Source organism: Astatotilapia calliptera, chromosome 3 (assembly GCF_900246225.1).
Source record: "Astatotilapia calliptera chromosome 3, fAstCal1.2, whole genome shotgun sequence".
In the NCBI taxonomy this organism is placed as follows: domain Eukaryota; kingdom Metazoa; phylum Chordata; class Actinopteri; order Cichliformes; family Cichlidae; genus Astatotilapia; species Astatotilapia calliptera.
In genome coordinates, this window is record NC_039304.1 from 20,346,029 (window position 1) to 20,366,153 (window position 20,125).

The following is a 20,125-nucleotide window of genomic DNA, read 5'->3' on the forward strand; positions in this document are numbered from 1 at the left end:
TCCCGATCATTGTGTTCTTATTTCTTAGAGCAAAAGAAGTGTCAGTCTGGACAAATGAACAGAAAAACTAAACAGAGGCAGATTCTGTTGGCATTGATATTTTTTATATTGTCATTTGTGCTAAAATATATAGATATATAATCATTGCCTTTATCTGTCCTAATATGGCTATAATTATGAAGAAGTCAGACAGTCAGAGGATTTATTTTCAACCTTCTACTATTTCCTTTATCTGTGTCTGTGCTGACAAAATGTGCTTTCTTTATTTAGAGTGCAGCTTAGTCCAGAGATGAGCTATGTTATACATTAGGAAAGCACCATGTTCTGTTTCTTCTAAAGTGCAAGACTTCACACCTTTAAATGTTTGTTTGAGACATGACCTATTACAAGTTCCTGTTTTTATAGTTTAGCAAGGTGCTTGTTTCTGCTTTTCTGCATACCTCATACACACGGTTTAAGGTCATTGAAAGGTCGCGTGTCTATGTATGGTATAGCTGGAAACACACACACGCACATGCAGTCTGAGCAGAAGAAAAGCTGCTCTGGAAACATGAGCAACAGTTTGACAGGTGACCAGAAAGATGGTGAAGCTCAGCAAACACGAAGCAATTTGATACCAGAACAAAAGAGAAATGTCTCCCAAGAACAGCAACGACTTCACAGTTTAAAGAAGAGCGATGATTCATAACCATCAAAGAGCAACTCAGAGGATAAACAGAAGAAAAGTGATTTGATTGGAGAGGAGAGTGATTCTCAGAGACGGTCACTGAACAGGAGACGTGACGACTTTCAGGACGCCTCACTGACATTCATTGATGCAGATGATGATTTGACTGTGACTAACCCGAAGATAACAGTTATATTTGTTACCATTTATGATATTTTGACTCTAAATGATGTATTTTTTATTATCGTAAAGCATTTCTAAAACCAGTAACACTGAGATTTTATCCACTTCTGTCTGTAGTTTTGTGTCATGGTCACAAGTCTGTGAAAACAAAGTGAGTGTAATCTCTAAGAGTTCAAACTTAAGTGCAAATTAAAATATTTTGATGAAAATAAAACCATCAGAAATGTTTACATGAACCAAATCACAAAAACCAGATGGAAAACATGTAAAACAATCAGGTACTGAGCAGAATTAATGTGTGGAAATGTCACATCAGGTGTTCAGCATTAAAGGGGACATGAAACACTACATGTATAAATGCTGATGTACATCATGGAGCCCAGCTCTCAAAAACTGACACAGATGTAACTCTGACTGTGAAGCTTCATTTAAGAAATAAGTGCTTAGAGTTATAAAAAGATGTTCAGCGCCATCTTCTGTCAGTACAGAGCATCACATCACCAGGTCGGTTTGTTTCAGTCAAAAGACTCACATCAGTTTATGCTAAGTAACTAATAGCAGAACCAATAACTCAGTGAAAATAAGGACACTAAAACTAAACATCAGTTTAATGGGGTCACTGTTGTGCTGCTGTCAGCTGCAACAATGAGTTTTATGTTAAAACGGAGGACATACTGTCTGCTTTCACCGTCTGTCTCTTTAGCAGTAAGAGGTTCTGCGCTGTTTGGTTAGCTGCACTGACACAGGAAAATCCAGCTGTTAGCTGTAATGTTCAGGTCTGTGAAGCACTTTATGAACGAGGACTTCATGAAGGAGAGTCTGTTTGACATGTTTTGTGAACTTTAAGTTCTTATTTCTTAAATCCAGTTTCACAGACAGTTACATCTGAGTCAGTGTTTGAGAGCAGGGCTCTAAGATGTAAATTATCATTTATACATGTGGTGTTTTTTAATGTCCACTATAAAGGACAAATGTAATTTCATGCATTTGAACCTGCTTTACATACAAGAACATGTTTGAGTAAATATTTAACTATTTTTCACGTAGAACCACTTAACAGTGTCCCAGCTGTAGATCTTCTGTTGTGAGCTGAGAAAAGAAGTGTTTCTATAATCTGCTGCAGAGGACTGTGGAAATGTTTGCTGCATAAATCAGCAGCTACAAACACTGAGAACCTGCCTGGATATCAGCATAAGGACGTGTGTGAGGGGTCACTGGCTGCCCCTCTGTCTGTCCCACCTGTGTTGGAGAACAATAAGGTTTATTATAAAAGCATTGTCTCCCCTTGATGCAAAGTGAAGTTCTGTTTTGTGTTTGAGTCTTTACAGGTGTGTAATGTTACTGTACCTTATAGGATTTGTTTAGAAGGCGGAGACAGACTCTGTATCTGTGTGGACGAGGAAATCATCTGGTTTTACTTTCATGTAAACATCTGGCCTCAGACACATAACTTATCATTTGTAATTTGTTCTGTGTTGTAAAGATTTTTTTTGCAAAACATGTGAAGCTGAAACACTTCTCTATCTTCTTCTGTATCAGTAAAAAAAACATTAAGACCTCTCCTGGGAACTGACAGTGACTTGAAAAAGTATCATACCCTTTGAACGTTTACACATTTTGTCACCTTACAACCACCAACTTAAATGTTTTTATTAGGATGTTCTGTGATAGACCAACACAAATAGTGCAGAACTGTGAAGTGGTATGAAAATGATACATGGATTTCAAAATTTTAAGCAAATAAAACTCTGAAAAGTGTGGCATGCATTTGTTTTCAACCCACCTTCGTCAATACTTTGTAGAGACACTGCTCGCTGCATTTACAGCTGCAAGTCTTTACCAGCTTTGCACATCTACAGACTGAAATGTTTGCCAATTATTTGTTGCAAAATGGCTCAAGCTCAGCCAGACTGTGAACAGCAATTTTTCAAGTCTTGCCACAGATGCTCAGTGGGATTTAGGTCTGGACTTTGACTGAGCCATTCTAACACAAGAATATTCTTTGATCTAAACCAGGGGTCGGCTGGTGTCCTGCAGGTTTTAGAGATCACCCTGGGTTTGCAGTTGTAGCATGCTTTTTCCATTTTTGGATGATGGATTGAACAATACTCCTTGAGATGTTCAAAGCTTGGGATATTTTTTTATTACCTAACCCTGCTTTAAACTTATCTCCAACTTTATCCCTGACCTGTCTGGTGAGTTCCTTGGTCTTCATGATGCTGTTTGTTCACTAATGTTCTCTAACAAACCACTGAGGCCTCCACAGAGCAGCTAAATAGGTGACTTCTGAAAGTAAATGAATGCACTGGATTTTAATGAGGGATATCAGAGTACAGGTGGCTGAAAACAAATGCACGCCACACTTTTTAAAACCATGTATCATTTTCATACCACTTCACAATTATGTGCTACGTTGTGTTGGTCTATCAGAGAAAATCTCAGTTTAAAAAAGGTGTCAAAATGTGTAGAAGTTCAACAGGTATGAATACTTAAGCTCATGTAAGCTCATGCTTTGTTCAGTTTGATCAGAAATATCCAAGTGACGAGTTTAATGTTGAAGGAAGTGATCAGAGTAAAATACAGCTTTATTATCCACTTAGCTTTGGTTCAGACTAATAATTGGTTCTTAGTGCAGTGGCACTTTGATATCACTGTAATGTGTTGTCATGCTAATAATGCCAGTAATAGATTACTTTTGGCTTGTACAGTAAACATGTAGCTTGCAAAGAACAACGAACATGTGTTTTTATTCTTCATTTGTTTGGTGTTTAACTGTTTTCCCATCTCACTAAATACACAGATTTAAAAAGGTGAAAAGAACAAAATAATACATTTGAATAAATGTCTGTTTCCTAACATGAGAAAAATGCCGCCAGACCTAACTTATATTAATAAGTCCACCCAAAATGAATTTCATACTAATTAAAAATCTTTCCAAACCAGGTTTTCTTTTTATAAAATTAACTTTGGTGTACTCACTCTTAGTTCTAAGATCTTTAAACTCAATAAGAGAGGAGGTGATGTCATCGTATTCATCTGATCCTGAAATGTTCATATTTTTATTTACAGGATTGTTAAAACATATAACATGAAATTAGATTCATTAAATTAAAAATAAGTTTAATCTCTAACTGCTCTGTGCTTTTCAGCACATATACTGACCATTTCTGTTTTTCACTTGTGTGACTGATTCATAGAGGTCAGCAGTACCTAAAGAAAAAACAAGCCAGGCTCACATTAATCATTTTATTACAGTTACACTAAAGATCAGAGCAAACACAGAAACACTGTGTGAGTCAAAACCAGGACTGTAAGATCTTTAAATGTTATTTAAAAAACTGCTGAACACAAACTGAACCTGATAAATGTTCGTGTTAATGGAGGTTTAATAAAAGTCAGTATCCATCCATCCATTCGCTTCTGCTTATCCTTTTCAGGGGCGCTGGAGTCTATCCCAGCTGTCATAGGTCGAGAGGCAGGCTACATCCTGGACAGGTCGCCAGTCTGTCGCAGGGCTCACACACAGGGACAGACAACCATTCGTGCTCACATTCACTCCCACATTCACACCTATGGGCAATTTAGATTGTTCAATTAGCCTTTCCCCACTAAAAGTCAATATAAATAATGATAATAAAGATGGTTTAAATACTGACCATGCTGAAGAGAGCCGTACACATGAGTTTCATTCTGGTTGACTCCATGATTTGTGGAGGAGCCCGGACTGTGACTCTCAGACTGGATCGACCTAAAACAGGAAATAAACACAATTGTCATGGTCCTCGGTCTTTTGACCCAACGGTTTGTGTTTTTCATTATTATGATATTGTGTTTGTTCTGATTGTGTACTGGGGTTTAGACTTTTTAGTTCCCAGAGTTTGGTTTCTGTGTTCCCTCTGTTTAGTGTCTGTACCGTGTCTCTGTGCATTTCCTGTTTTATTGTGAAGATCCATGTCTTCTGTTTGTGTGTGTTCACTTTATGTTTTCCCCTGTCTCGTCAGTTCAATTTGGTTCAGCTGTGTCTGCCTCCTGTTTGCTATTCCACGTTTCCCTCTGTGTGTATTTATAGTGTGTGTCCACGTGTTCTTGTTGCTGGTTCGTCTGTGTTCTTTCCCTGCATCATTCTGTGTCGTCCCCAGTGTCTCCCTGCATCATCATTTTGCCTTTGCTGTCTCTGTTTGTTTCACCACTTCATGAATAAAACTCATTTGCATCTCAGCTGCCTGCATCTTAGGTCCTAATTCTCAGCCTCCACTCATCTGCCACGGCAGACCTGACAACAATAAACTCAAAAGTAACTGATGTTTGTTTAAAATAATAATAAAAAGTATTTTACCAACCTGGTGAAGCATGAATCTGTAAGATAAGATAAGAATACTTTATTAATCTCAGAGGAAACCAAGTGGTCACAGTGGCTCAAAGACAGTAAGAACAGTAACTGACTAAACTAAATAATATAATATATCACAAAGTATGAATAATAATGCACACCACAAAAAGTAGAGAATTTCAATTCTGTTGTACCAGCTGCAAATGGAAGCATTTCATCGTGTAGTCGATGGATGTTAGTAGCAGCAGGTATAGAGTATTGCACATTGAGATATTTACAGACACCAGTGTGTGCATGTGTGCTTTCACGTGATGATGTATGTTGTAGAGTCTGACAGCAGCTGGAAGGAAAGATCTCCTAAATCTCTCCTTCACACTGTGGGTGCAGCAGCCTGTCACTGCAGGAGCTGCTCAGTGCTGTCAGAGTGACCTGCGTGGGGTGGGAGGTGTTATCTAACAGGGGTGACAGCTGAGCCACCATCCTGTCACTGACTGCCTCCACTGGGTCATGAGGACGTCCCAGAACAGAGCTGGTCTTCTTCATCAGACTGTTCAGATTCTTTCAATTACAATTATTATGTTTAAATGTTTCACTGATATTTTCTGTCATCAGATGTCAAGGGAAAATTGTATTTAGTAGTCAGTATAATCTTTTAGTGATATAAGTTTGCATATGGTAGAATACTGCATGTAGTTATTTGTATTAGGAAATGTTTAACCATGTATGTTTAGAGGCATATAATCAATTGTGTAGTGACAGGATGTGTGATTTTCAGCAGGCTTGGTTCACCCCCACATCCTGGGAGCATGGGAAAGAGCTCGTACCTTGTTTTATTGTTTTATTGTTTTACGGTAGGATTAACGTAGCTATGTCTGTTTTAGTTTAAGTGCCTTCTTTACATATAGATGAACTGCTGGACTTCCTCACTGTGTTATCCAGGGTGAGGGGGGGTCACCCTTCTCCTGACCAAGGATGTACCTTTTGTGCTTTCATGTTATATGACCCTTTGATCAGCAACACACACACACACACACACACACACACACACACACACACCAAACAGTGATTTTAACCCTTGTGTGGTGTTCGTATTTTTGTTACTCAGCCAGTGTTCATGGGTCTGGTGGACCCGCTAGAGTTTTGGCTTTCCAAATTAACACTATCAAACAATTTTATGTTAAATTACTCAACAGATGTTTACTTCATCCCAATTACAAGACATATGAACAGCAAGCATGGTTAATTTTTTCCCTTTACCTTTGTTAGATCACATTTATGAATTAATGTGCTTCTCGTTTTTCTTTTATATAAAATGTTATAAATAAATCAGTTATAATCAAGTGGAGTGAGTGGAAAGACACAACACATTTACACGTGAAAAAATAATTAATTGTTTAATTTTTCTTTTGAAAAAAACTGAACACGGGTCTCACAGACCCGAACACCATACAAGGGTTAACACCAGGGGCGGAGCGTGGGGGTGGCTTACGGGGCTTAAGCCCGGGTTGTTTTGTCAGAAGCCCGGGGTATTTTGGAGTGTAATTTTTTCATAGTTAGATGCCTGGCTGACAACTGTATAAAACAAAAAGTACACACAATATTCGAAGCACATAGTGCACACTGTGGGAATTTACGACTGTGCGTGAATCCCCCCCTGATATTGGTATGATCCAAGCTCAGGCACTAAGCGACTGAGCGAGGGGGCGGGGCAGCTGCTGCCCGTGAGTGCGCTGTTGGAGAGACGGAGCCAGCCATACTAAGGAGAGCTAAAGTTTGACCAGGTACCAAAGCAAATCATTCGTACCGTACAAATAATGTAAATATGACGGTGCATCACGAAAGATTGATATGAAACTGATCACTTGACCAATATTACGTTACTTGCTCTTCAAGTGAATCAACAAATGGCAAAATGAAAAGCCGAACAAATGCTATTTTTTTAGAGAGTCTTAGCTTACGTGTGTTTATTTCATATTTTCAGTTCTTACCCTCCCCGACTAAATCGGTTTCAGTTATGTACTGAAACATAAGAATGGACATTAGAGGGTTCTTTCAAAGAAAAAACTCAGGTAAATGTTATTTTATATATTATGCTTTGTATGTTGTTCAGTATATTTCTATGCAAAACAAGAGGGATTTCAGTACACAGCAGGATATTCACATTTGTAACCAGATATTTACACTTTAGGGAGAAAACATAAAACATTTTTACTGTACAACATCAATTTAGAATAAATTTTTGTTTTAGATAAATATTGAAATATATTTTGAATTAGTTAAATTTCAGAATAAAGAGAGACAGAGCTATTTTTATCACTTTCATCAAATTTAGGAGTACATGTACACTAAATTTATTGTTAATTAATAAGAAAACTCCAGACGATTCCATTCTGAGCTGAAGAAGCTTCTGATAGGTTAGTAGAGTCCATGTGAGTAAATTGGTGGCACAGCTGTGGATGCATACAAGGCAAAACACAGAGCCTGTTTCTTTGACATGGGAAAATCAAGAGATATCAACCAAAACACCAGGAAAAGAACTGTGGAGCTCCATAAATGTGGCTCAAGTTTGAATACAATTTGGTGCCATTTGCAATTAAGAAATACAGATAGTTTCTCTCTTTACTCTTAAAGTTAACAAATATGTTTTTATATTTATCAATCTAAAAAAATAAACATTTAGTCTGATTTGATCTTACAATTAAAAAAGTGTTTTTATCTGAAGAGTAAATATCTGGTTTCAACTGTATATTTGATGATTGTCAGCACAAAGAGGGAGAGAGAGGAGAACGAGGACAGAACAGATGAACAAGAGCAGGTGAGACACACATGTTAGTCAAATGGTTGTTTACCAAAAGTATCACCGTATCATAGGTACTCATGTATCTCGTACCTAGTGTTTCTTTTTAGGTTTGTTATTTTTCAAATTCTGTATTTATTAAGTTATGCAGGCTTGTTTGCACAACAAGGCTAAATAATTATATAAACTTTTCTCAGTCTAAATAGTGGACTTTGGTAGAATTAAAAAATAAGTGTAGTGCAGGTCTATGATGATTTTTAGTGCTATCATCTAGTTCTGATTCTGGTTCTGTCTTGGTTAAGTCCTCAGTAGTCCTGATTTTGAACTGTTGTAGTCCTGTTTTAATTCTGGATCAGTTCTGGGTCTGGTTGAATTGGGGTTTAGTCCTCGTGTCTTGATACAGCCCTGACCTTGTTCTGCCTTGCTGCTTAATTAAAAAACTAGTTTAAGGTGTCCTGCACATGTGATATATATTTTTCCCTATATGAAGTCATTCTTTTTTGAACAGAGCCTATTAATCTTTTAGTCATTTCTACACCCCCCCCCCCCCCCCCCCCAAAAAAAAAAAAAAAAAAAAAAATCCCACATGCATACTACTCTTTGGGCTAAGCCCCGGGTGTTTCAAATGTCTGGCTCCGCCTCTGCTGACAACTGTATAAAACAAAAAGTACACACAATATTCGAAGCACATAGTGCACACTGTGGGAATTTACGACTGTGCGTGAATCCCCCCCTGATATTGGTATGATCCAAGCTCAGGCACTAAGCGACTGAGCGAGGGGGCGGGGCAGCTGCTGCCCGTGAGTGCGCTGTTGGAGAGACGGAGCCAGCCATACTAAGGAGAGCTTAAGTTTGACCAGGTACCAAAGCAAATCATTCGTACCGTACAAATAATGTAAATATGACGGTGCATCACGAAAGATTGATATGAAACTGATCACTTGACCAATATTACGTTACTCGCTCTTCAAGTGAATCAACAAATGGCAAAATGAAAAGCCGAACAAATGCTATTTTTTTTTAGAGAGTCTTAGCTTACGTGTGTTTATTTCATATTTTCAGTTCTTACCCTCCCCGACTAAATCGGTTTCAGTTATGTACTGAAACATAAGAATGGACATTAGAGGGTTCTTTCAAAGAAAAAACTCAGGTAAATGTTATTTTATATATTATGCATGCATACTACTCTTTGGGCTAAGCCCCGGGTGTTTCAAATGTCTGGCTCCGCCTCTGGTGCAGCGTTTCCGTGAGCAGTTTTCCTGCATCTTGACTTGTGTGTAGAGTGTTCATAGCATCAGCATCATGTTTTTGTTTATTTGTTTTGTTGGGTTGAAAAATAGTTAAATAAACTGGTGATCATATTTATGGATCACCGTGGCACATATCATCAGCCATGTGATTTATTTACGCAGATGAAAAAGTGAGTGTGAATGTGTCTGACGTCACAGTGTTTTTGTGCGCTGTGTAAAAATAATTGTTTTTGATTGTGAGAGCGGTGATTCTGCAGATCATCAGCTATTTAAGAAGAAAAAAAAAAGAGTGAAAAAGAGTGAAAAAGAGAAAGAATTTACATTGTAGATGAATAATAATTATAGGAAAAAGTTTTGTGTTGATCAACCAAGAACAACTACAATCTTATTTTCTGCTTTTAAGAAAGGACGGTTCACAAAAACAGAGAGAGAGAGATGTGTGTTGATTAAGCAGTGATGATAATAATGAAAGTCTCTCAGTCTGTTGTTTACAGGTGGGGAACGGACCTGGATCAATCCTCCACGGGCAGCAGTCGGAAGAAAATTATAGGTTGAAATCATTAGAAAAATTAGAAACACTCAGCCAGAATTTTTGGCTGAATTGTTTTGCAGCTTCCCGTCCTCATCCCGAACAAGCAAGCTCCAAGGAAACGAATCTCTCCCTGAAGACACCGAGTGCGGTTTCAGAAGCACGAGCATGTACATCAACAGTGGACAGGAGTCCAAGAGACAATCTGAGCAGAGAGGTCCAGCAGCGCTGTGGGCAAACGGCATCAGAAAGAGAAGAACCACCATCTAGATTGGATGGATGGAGATGCGTTTCCAGCCATCTGCAACCTCACTGTGTGTGAAGGACTTTTGAGAAGACTGTCTGAGTTTGACATTTGCCATGTTTGGAGTGAGATGGCAATAAGAGAGACACGGGACAAAAAAGAAAAAAAAAAAAAACCTGACTGCCATTGGACTGAAAAGTGGGAGAGAAGGAAAGGAGCTTTCATGAGGGCTGAGGCTGCTGTTTTAGTGTGGGGAGTCAAATTAGGTTAAGGAATTCGGGGAGACAAGCGACTGCCTGGAAGTGGAGGATTGACACAGTGTCCAGACCACCACAAAAGGGGGAGGAAGACAAGCACTGAGATATGCAAGTGTACTGCTAGAAAAATGGATAATATGATAATATGCACCAGAGATAATAAAAATCATACACAAAGTGTTACACATTAAAAGAGGGCATTTGTAGGAGGGGTTAACAACACACAGTGTGGTTGCCGATGGTAACCTGCAAGCATTTGGGGTTTAGCTGTGCCTGACTATGACAGAGTTTTTCATTTAGATGTTTCTGAAACAAAATTTGGAGTGAATGGAGTTTTGTTTCAGAAAAAAGGGGGAAGGTACATGAAAGGATACATAAAAACAGAAAATGTATTAACCCTACTAATACAAACACAAAATAACTCATGAAGACTAGACAACATCTTAAGCGTGTGAGTCTGTTTATCACCTTGTCCAAATCACTTAGTGTGATGCAAAGACCAGTGGACTCATAGCACATTAGTTAAGAAATGATCAAACAATAGTAGAGAAGTGTGTAGGAAAGGCAGCTTTAAGAACATGCTCTGCTGGATATGCAGCTCCACAGACATGCATTAGACCTGCCTAATAACACAAACACACATGCAATGAAGCTTGTTATCTTTCATCAGTGTTAAAATTAGAGATGACACGATACCACTTTTTTATGTCCGATACCGATACCGATATCATAAATTTGGATATCTGCCGATACCGATATGAATCCGATATAGTGTTTTTTAATCAACACAACTGTTTTTTAAATATCTTGCTGCATTTTGTATAAGTTCATACTCAAGTTTAAAACAACAACTACACTAAAGCTATTCTGTTATACCTGTATGCAAAAAAAAAAATTTCATAGTTCAGCAATACTGATCAATCTAATAAACTCAAACCTACACCATCCTCCCTAGTCTGGTATTTTAAAGAGTACTTAGCGTAAATATTAAGCAACCTAACTAATAGGGTTCCAACTCCCAGCAACAACAAAAATAAATAAATAAAAAATAGGGAACCACCCCTCACGCTCCACCTCATGATGCTTAATCGACGTAACCAACCTTAATTTGATGCAGTGTGAAAAAAAATGGACAGAAATCAATTATTTTTCAAGAAATATTAAATAGATTCAACATCTTTCTTCAACAAAATTGCAGACTGCACAGATGATACCTTCCCAAAGGAAAAAGTACTATAGCTTACTAGGGTATATTAGACTTAATAGTTACTATATACAGTAATGGACTTCTATTCATTTTGCATCAAATTAAAACTTTGGGTGTCAGATAATTATTTATTAAAAGCTAGACATTTTAAATGAGAATAAGAAAGAAAAGTATGTCTTTGTGCCCCCTTTTCCCTGTTAATGCCCTATCGGCCCCCCTGGCTAAACTTTGCTAGATCCGCCCCTGCACAGTTACCAGCGTCAGCTACGTAGAAAAAGATCCTCGAGTAGAAAGTAAATAAATTCTAACAACAGCTTATCAAGCTTAAACGAGCTGCTGTTGTTCAGCCGCTGGTTTCCTCTTTCTGGTGCAAAGTGGGCCAAAAGCAAACAAGAGACACGGACTCGCGACAGAAAAGCCGATCAGCTGATCGTTAAGCAGTTTCATGATTGAAGTAGCAGCAAGAAGAGGCAGTCGCTCCATATATCGCTTGTTAAGCTTAACGCAGGAATGCTTTACAAACATTCAGAGATGGACTTACACACTTGCTTTACTTCTCTCGGGATAACTTTGTCGGAGATGAAATGCCGGGTTGCTAGCGAAGCTCCACATGCTATCCAGACCACCGACAGGTCCCGCATGCCACAGCCGCTCTATCACGTGATGCATACTGCTCCGACGTGCTAACGTTCTGAGGCGAGTTACGGCGTGTTGCAAGTTTTGTGAGGTGCTTTCGTGATATTTAATGGATCGGATTACATTTTTTATTTTTCTCCGATATCCGATCCAGTAATTTAGGTCAGTATCGGACTGATACCGATACGTAATATCGGATCGGTCCATCTCTAGTTAAAATAGTGTCAATTTAGCAGACACTTGTTATCAAATACTGAATTTATCCAATGCAAAAATTGACTCTCTAGGTTACAGGACAACAATTTAACTTTTGTGGGAAAAAAGATCCTGGTTTGACCGACCAGTGATCAGACAATAAATTTAGTTGTTGATATAGTAAATTGGGAGAAGCTTCCTGCTTGATTAATGCAGCACAAGTAATTTACTATATGAGGGAAATTGTCTTTTGTGATACTATTTTGAACATGCTTTTCTGTCGTCCTGTCAACTTAGTGGGTTAATAGCTGATATGCAAATTAGTTGATCGTTCTTAGATTAATGAAAGGTGACTGAATTTTAGCACGAGTGAATGAGGTGTGTTGGAGTTGTTGTGTGTTGAGTGGAGACTCTAAAACACTGAGTTTCCTGTTTTGATGTGCGAGTGAATCCTGTATTTAGATACACAACTCTGAATACGTCAGAACAAACTTCTTTTGTGAAGTGCATGACAGCATGTCACATGTTTTATGATGAAGGAAAAAGGAAAATTGAATAAAATAGATCTGTGGCCTAAATGAGTGAAGAGCACAGACCTGGTGATTAAACTCATAAGTTAAAGAAGACATTAGGGTTATGTTGTGTGTTGTGCAGTTGATGGTTGGTTTGGAGTGAATCTAGCTGATGATTTTTCTTTTGTTGTGAAGTCGAGCCTGCCAATTAGTATGATGGTATGATGAACCATGCTAATGGTGTGATTTACCCTCCTGAGATGAGAAGTTTGTGTCATGACTTAACAAGGCCTTTTTATTTTGATACTTTCACAGTGCACTGAAAGTTTTGTTTGATAATCTCTGTTATTTTTCATTTTTTATCTTTTGAACAGGCACTGATTTTGTTTGTTTATTTCTGTTCTTTAAGCAGATCTGCACGTCGGGAATTAAAAGCGCTACACGTCGTCGAGAAAATTGTGCCAAGTGAGTTCTCCACATTTAAATGGACTCTGGAGAAAGCCACTTATTTGGGACAATTATTAAATGAGAGTCCCTGTCCTAAAAAAGGATCCAGCGATGTAATCCAAATTAAAGTTCTTCTTTTTCTTTTTTGAAATGACGTCATTTTGCTGAGAGTGGAAACTAAATGCGACGATAGGTTCCACTATCAGCAAAGAAAGAAAGAATGAATGCATGAATGAGTGAGTGAAAGGAAAACAAACTGACTGACTGGTAAAAGCTGACAAAGCTGACAAGACTTTACTGATGTTACACGACTGTGTGAAGTTGACCCCCGCCTGGCAGGGGTGCAGATGAGTCTGTGTGTGCTTCCCTTTACAGGAGCAGAAAGATGACAGCAACACTCGAGGTTGCGTGATGATTTAACATTTTAAATGCCATTTTCTGTGTCTGTGAATTTACTATGTGTGTGTCATTCACTAGCTTGTGTGCTCACAGAGATAACTGTGACAAAGTATGCATACGCCTGCGCAAGCGCTAACATTTGCATTTTCGTTTTTACAGCATTACGGTTCTTCATGTGTTTGATCATGTGATTTATAGGAATACTGGCTAATGTTTCTCTACTACAAGATTTCTGGGTTTATGTGTGAAGAAAACTGTAGTTACAGGCTATATGTCTGATGGAGAAATTAATATAGTTTGAGACATACTGTGATGAGACCAGTGTTACTTTTCCACAGCGAGTGTTAACTTTATGGTGTTTTATGGCACCTCTGGAATGTGGATGGCCGATACCTGCCCACCAGGATAGTCAATGTGTGTTGCTTTGTTTTTCTGAGACTGCATTTAGAAGATTCAGCTGAAGCGGACAAGTGACATGAGTAAAACAAATAAGAGATTACGGTGTTTATGGGATAGTTTGATATGGGCTCATTTGCTGGCCACTTTTGAACCCATAATAATATGTGAGTGGAGTGACTTTGCTTAAGAGAAGTCACTGATTACATTAATGTTAACTGAGTACATGGGATGATCAAATTGGGGTAATAATAGTGATTTAATGATTTGAGAAAACCTGCACATGACACTTGTCTTGCTGATGCTAAATGCTTTATTACTCTTATGATATAATTGTTTATAAGTGTGAAGTTTGATTTCATTTCCAGATCTTGTTTTCCAGGCCATGATAGTGTGTATGCAGGCTCCTGGCGGAGCCAGTTTTTATTATGCGAATTTAATATACAAAACACACTAACATCTTTTATTGCAGGATTATAAGTCCAGGGTGGTGCTGCTCCAGAGGAGGAGATGCCCTGATGTTACCTGGGATATGATCTATTTAACTTTTTCTTTAAGACAGGAATCTGGTTTTGATGAGTTGACTCATGGGAGTGTCCATGAGTCAAGAGGAGGGATCCAGGATTAATATGAAACAATGAATTAACATTAAATTTTGTTTTATATGATTTTTATGATTTTGCAGCGATTTGTGAGATTAACAGTTCATTTACAGGTATTAAACCTATGCAAGCAGTGCATCCATGTTCAGATGAGGCTTTGATGGCCTATAAGTGAAGTTCACTGAACACAAAATGTGGTTTGATGATTGTTGACATGCTCTCCAAATAGAAGTTTTTCCTCTTAGCAAGGAAATAAAGGTGCAGCAGTAATCTCCTGAGAAATCTTCAGAGGCCCAGTGAGAAGTGAGAACCATTCCAGGCATAACTGACAGCCCAGGCAGTGGTTAAGGTCAAAGGTCGAGCTGGTTGGGGCCCATCATGAGATCAGACTTTGGAGCCACAGCAAGGACCATGAAACTGCGTTGGAATGAGAGCTGTGCCAAAGGGGATTTCCAGAGGCCAACAGAGGAGATTGTGGACAACAGATGGGCACCTGAAGGATGAGGGGAGCGTGCCAAGCTCCATCGACAACGCAGAGGGAGTCTAAGGATGATATCATGATTCTGGGAAAAAGCACAGGAACCAGAAGCTATGGTGGTGATGACAGCAGTTTCCTATGAACATCACCTAATGCTGTGTCACTATACTGAGCATACGATGGCACACTGAAGACTGCTGGGATCATAACAGCACTAAGATAACTGGACCCAGCACCCCCAAGACAGCACAATAGAGAAATCTCACACTTGGTTGTTTCAGTGGTGAGGGGGGAGTGCTGATTGAGCCCCCGTAGGGTAAGCTCGCACTTCAACCTCCAGCCTCTGATCAACTCTAGGGCAACCAAGTGCGAGGTGTGACGGACCTGTGTGCAACCATGGGGAGGTGGACCCTCTTGGTTACCTTGACTACGACGCTCACTTTTACAGGACCCCAGCTGGTGCCGGAAACAGCTGAACCAGGAGGAAGGCAGAGAAGATGGACACATGACAACTCTCACCTAAGAGATATGACGCAAGACCACATCCATCCGTGGATGAACAATGCCTGGTACCGTTATATCCACGACAGAACAAAGGCAGACTCGGCAAATACAGACTGTTATGTCTGTTCCCATCTACCTAGCACGGCAACATACCCCACACTATATATGTTCCTGGACTAACTCTCAGGGAAGAACTACTCTATGATACTAGCAGAGAAAGGGGACTTTGTGTCCTCTTCAACAACACATGCTGCATTTACATAAAGAAGACGCACATTCATCAAACATGACTGACGCCCTGAATGTTTTGAGACAGATCCAGCAGGCCCAAAATCAGGACTATGTAAGTGATACAAGTGACTGGTTTTCTTGGCTATACACTGGCTCCTGGTTACAGGTGCTAAAAAGACTACTCATCGGAGTTGGGATATTTTTATTTTTATTTTGTGTCTTTGTAACGTGTATATTGCCATGTCTAAAACTCATGATTAACCGCATAATATTTTCTACTGTTGCTGCATATACAGCTATGACAAGTGATGATGATAATGACCCCGACCTGTTGGAACATGAAGACTTTGTGTAATTAATGATGATGTGACAGAAAATGTACAACAAGATGTTACAAACTGGTATCTCACTTTAAGTTTTACTGACAACAGGAGGGAATGTCAAGGGAAAATTGTATTTAGTAGTCAGTATAATCTTTTAGTGATATAAGTTTGCATATGGTAGAATACTGCATGTAGTTATTTGTATTAGGAAATGTTTAACCATGTATGTTTAGAGGCATATAATCAATTGTGTAGTGACAGGATGTGTGATTTTCAGCAGGCTTGGTTCACCCCCACATCCTGGGAGCATGGGAAAGAGCTCGTACCTTGTTTTATTGTTTTATTGTTTTACGGTAGGATTAACGTAGCTATGTCTGTTTTAGTTTAAGTGCTTCTTTACATATAGATGAACTGCTGGACTTCCTCACTGTGTTATCCAGGGTGAGGGGGGGGTCACCCTTCTCCTGACCAAGGATGTACCTTTTGTGCTTTCATGTTATATGACCCTTTGATCAGCAACACACACACACACACACACACACACACACACACACACACAGGAACTATAAATAAAGACTGGGGCAGTCTCTGAGCGCGAGTCCCTGAGCCCTCACTCTCGTGCGAGAGCTCAGAGCTGCCCTTGCTAAGCAACAAGTAAAACTGTCTGTGTTTCTCGTCTCTGAGTCTTTACTGAAGAAGTGTTTTAGAATATTTTCCCTAACATCAGATCAGAATGTATGTTTGAATAATTAAAGTGAATGTAGTAAATAAACTCTGTAAAACTATCTAATAGTGAAATGTTCATATTTTATTTACAGGTTTGTAAAAACATGTCACATGAAATTAGTTTCATTAAATCCAAAACAAGTTTCATGTCTAACTGCTCTGTGATTTTCAGCACATATACTGTACCATTTCTGTTGTTTTTCACTTGTGTGACTGATTCATAGAGGTCAGCAGTACCTAAAGAAAAAACAAGCCAGGCTCACATTAATCATTTTATTACAGTTACACTAAAGATCAGAGCAAACACAGAAACACTGTGTGAGTCAAAACCAGGACTGTAAGATCTTTAAATGTTATTTAAAAAACTGCTGAACACAAACTGAACCTGATAAATGTTCGTGTTAATGGAGGTTTAATAAAAGTCAGTATCCATCCATCCATTCGCTTCTGCTTATCCTTTTCAGGGGCGCTGGAGTCTATCCCAGCTGTCATAGGTCGAGAGGCAGGCTACATCCTGGACAGGTCGCCAGTCTGTCGCAGGGCTCACACACAGGGACAGACAACCATTCGCGCTCACATTCACTCCCACATTCACACCTATGGGCAATTTAGATTGATCAATTAGCCTTTCCCCACTAAAAGTCAATATTAATAATGATAATAAAGATTGTTTTAAATACTGACCATGCTGAAGAGAGCCGTACACATGAGTTTCATTCTGGTTGACTCCATGATTTGTGGAGGAGCCCGGACTGTGACTCTCAGACTGGATCGACCTAAAACAGGAAATAAACACAATTGTCATGGTCCTCGGTCTTTTGACCCAACGGTTTGTGTTTTTCATTATTATGATCTTGTGTTTGTTCTGATTGTGTACTGGGGTTTAGACTTTTTAGTTCCTAGAGTTTGGTTTCTGTGTTCCCTCTGTTTAGTGTCTGTACCGTGTCTCTGTGCATTTCCTGTTTTATTGTGAAGATCCATGTCTTCTGTTAGTGTGTTCAGATTATGTTTTCCCCTGTCTTGTCAGTTCAATTTGGTTCAGCTGTGTCTGCCTCCTGTTTGCTATTCCACGTTTCCCTCTGTGTGTATTTATAGTGTGTGTCCTCGTGTGTTTGTTGCTGGTTCGTCTGTGTTCTTTCCCTGCATCATTCTGTGTCGTCCCCAGTGTCTCCCTGCATCACCATTTTGCCTTTGCTGTTTCTGTTTGTTTCACCTCTTCATGAATAAAACTCATTTGCATCTCAGCTGCCTGCATCTTAGGTCCTAATTCTCAGCCTCCACTCATCTGCCACGGCAGACCTGACAACAATAAACTCAAAAGCAACTGATGTTTGTTTAAAATAATAATAAAAAGTATTTTACCAACCTGGTGAAGCAGGAATCTGTAAGATAAGATAAGAATACTTTATTAATCTCAGAGGAAACCAAGCGGTCACAGTGGCTCAAAGACAGTAAGAACAGTAACTGACTAAACTAAATAATATAATATATCACAAAGTATGAATAATAATGCACACCACAAAAAGTAGAGAATTTCAATTCTGTTGTACCAGCTGCAAATGGAAGCATTTCATCGTGTAGTCGATGGATGTTAGTAGCAGCAGGTATAGAGTATTGCACATTGAGATATTTACAGACACCAGTGTGTGCATGTGTGCTTTCACATGATGATGTATGTTGTAGAGTCTGACAGCAGCTGGAAGGAAAGATCTCCTAAATCTCTCCTTCACACTGTGGGTGCAGCAGCCTGTCACTGCAGGAGCTGCTCAGTGCTGTCAGAGTGACCTGCGTGGGGTGGGAGGTGTTATCTAACAGGGGTGACAGCTGAGCCACCATCCTGTCACTGACTACCTCCACTGGGTCATGAGGACGTCCCAGAACAGAGCTGGTCTTCTTCATCAGACTGTTCAGATTCTTTCAATTACAATTATTATGTTTAAATGTTTCACTGATATTTTCTGTCATCAGATCAGAATGAATGTTTGAATATTTAAAGTGAATGTAGTAAATAAACTCTGTAAAACTATCCTGAAATGTTCATATTTTATTTACAGGTTTGTAAAAACATGTCACATGAAATTAGTTTCATTAAATCCAAAACAAGTTTCATCTCTAACTGCTCTGTGATTTTCAGCACATATACTGTACCATTTCTGTTTGTCACTTGTGTGACTGATTCATAGACGTCAGCAGTACCTAAAGAAAAAACAAGCCAGGCTCACATTAATCATTTTATTACAGTTACACTAAAGATCAGAGCAAAAACAGAAACACTGTGTGAGTCAAAACCAGGACTGTAAGATCTTTAAATGTTCTTTGAAAAACTCGTGAACTCAAACTGAACCTGACAAATGTTCGTGTTAATGGAGGTTTAATAAAAGTAAATATTAATAATGATAATAAAAACTGTTTTTCAATGCTGACCATGTTGAAGAGAGCCGTACACGTGAGTTTCATTCTGGTTGACTCCATGATTTGTGGAGGAGCCCGGACTGTGACTCTCAGACTGGATCGACCTAAAACATGAAATAAACACAATAAACTCAAAAGTAACTGATGTTTGTTTAAAATAATAATAAAAAGTATTTTACCAACCTGGTGAAGCAGGAATCTGTGAAAGAGACAAATGTTATTACACATGTTTGTCATGTATAAATTGTTCCACTGATATTTTGTGTCATGAGATCAGAATACATGTATATGTGTGAATAATTAAAGTGTATGTAGTAAATAAACTCTCTAATACAGCATGAAAAGAAGAGGCTCTTACACTTGGACTGTCTGCAGCGATACAACAAGAGCAGGAGAATAATAATGAGAGAGACTCCACAAACCAGTCCAACCATCAACCACACAGGAGATGAAGAGCTGTCAGCTCCAGACACAGTTACTGCAACAACAAACAATAATTAATTATTAATAAAGTGTAAAAGAAGAACTCTGAGAGCACAAATCTCTGCTAAGGCAGCTCACTCTGTTGACAGCATTTACTTTTAAAGGAACAATATTGTATTTTCAGTGTATTTATTTTGTTTTATTTGTACTGTGAGAAGTTTGTAGTTCAGTAAAAATAAGTCCAAAGGCAGATTTGTTTCAACATGACAACAAGGGCAGATGTGAAATGTAAAAGTGAGGTCAGAGGTCAAACAAATTATAATTTAAATCTTTATACAGTATTTTCTATATGTTGACAAGACACAACACCTTTGTAA

At 38.8% G+C, this 20,125-nt stretch overlaps 1 protein-coding gene across 1 annotated transcript; it reads right to left on the reverse strand.

Moving 5' to 3' along the window:
- Positions 1-1,837: 1,837 nt before the first annotated feature.
- On the reverse strand, positions 1,838-19,786 carry LOC113018867 (uncharacterized). The gene is made up of 13 exons (XM_026162257.1): positions 19,684-19,786; positions 19,509-19,524; positions 19,338-19,429; positions 19,062-19,109; positions 18,280-18,295; positions 17,598-17,689; positions 17,100-17,150; positions 5,191-5,206; positions 4,507-4,598; positions 4,013-4,060; positions 3,830-3,892; positions 2,198-2,237; positions 1,838-2,089 (listed from the first exon to the last, which is right to left on the reverse strand). The coding sequence occupies exons 1-12, from the start codon at positions 19,757-19,759 to the stop codon at positions 2,212-2,214; spliced, it is 636 nt and encodes a 211-aa protein (XP_026018042.1). The 5' UTR covers positions 19,760-19,786; the 3' UTR covers positions 1,838-2,089; positions 2,198-2,211.
- Between the last annotated feature and the right edge of the window lie 339 nt (positions 19,787-20,125).

Bases quoted from the DNA above. Each gene is read 5' to 3' on its own strand.
- LOC113018867 (XM_026162257.1), bottom strand. From the start codon at position 19,759: ATGGTTGGACTGGTTTGTGGAGTCTCTCTCATTATTATTCTCCTGCTC. The intron at 19,110-19,337 runs GTCAGCATTGAA...TTTTTTCTTTAG, and splicing joins GTACGGCTCTCTTCAACATG to GTACTGCTGACGTCTATGAA. The intron at 3,893-4,012 runs GTCAGTATATGT...TGAACATTTCAG, and splicing joins ACAAGTGAAAAACAGAAATG to GATCAGATGAATACGATGAC.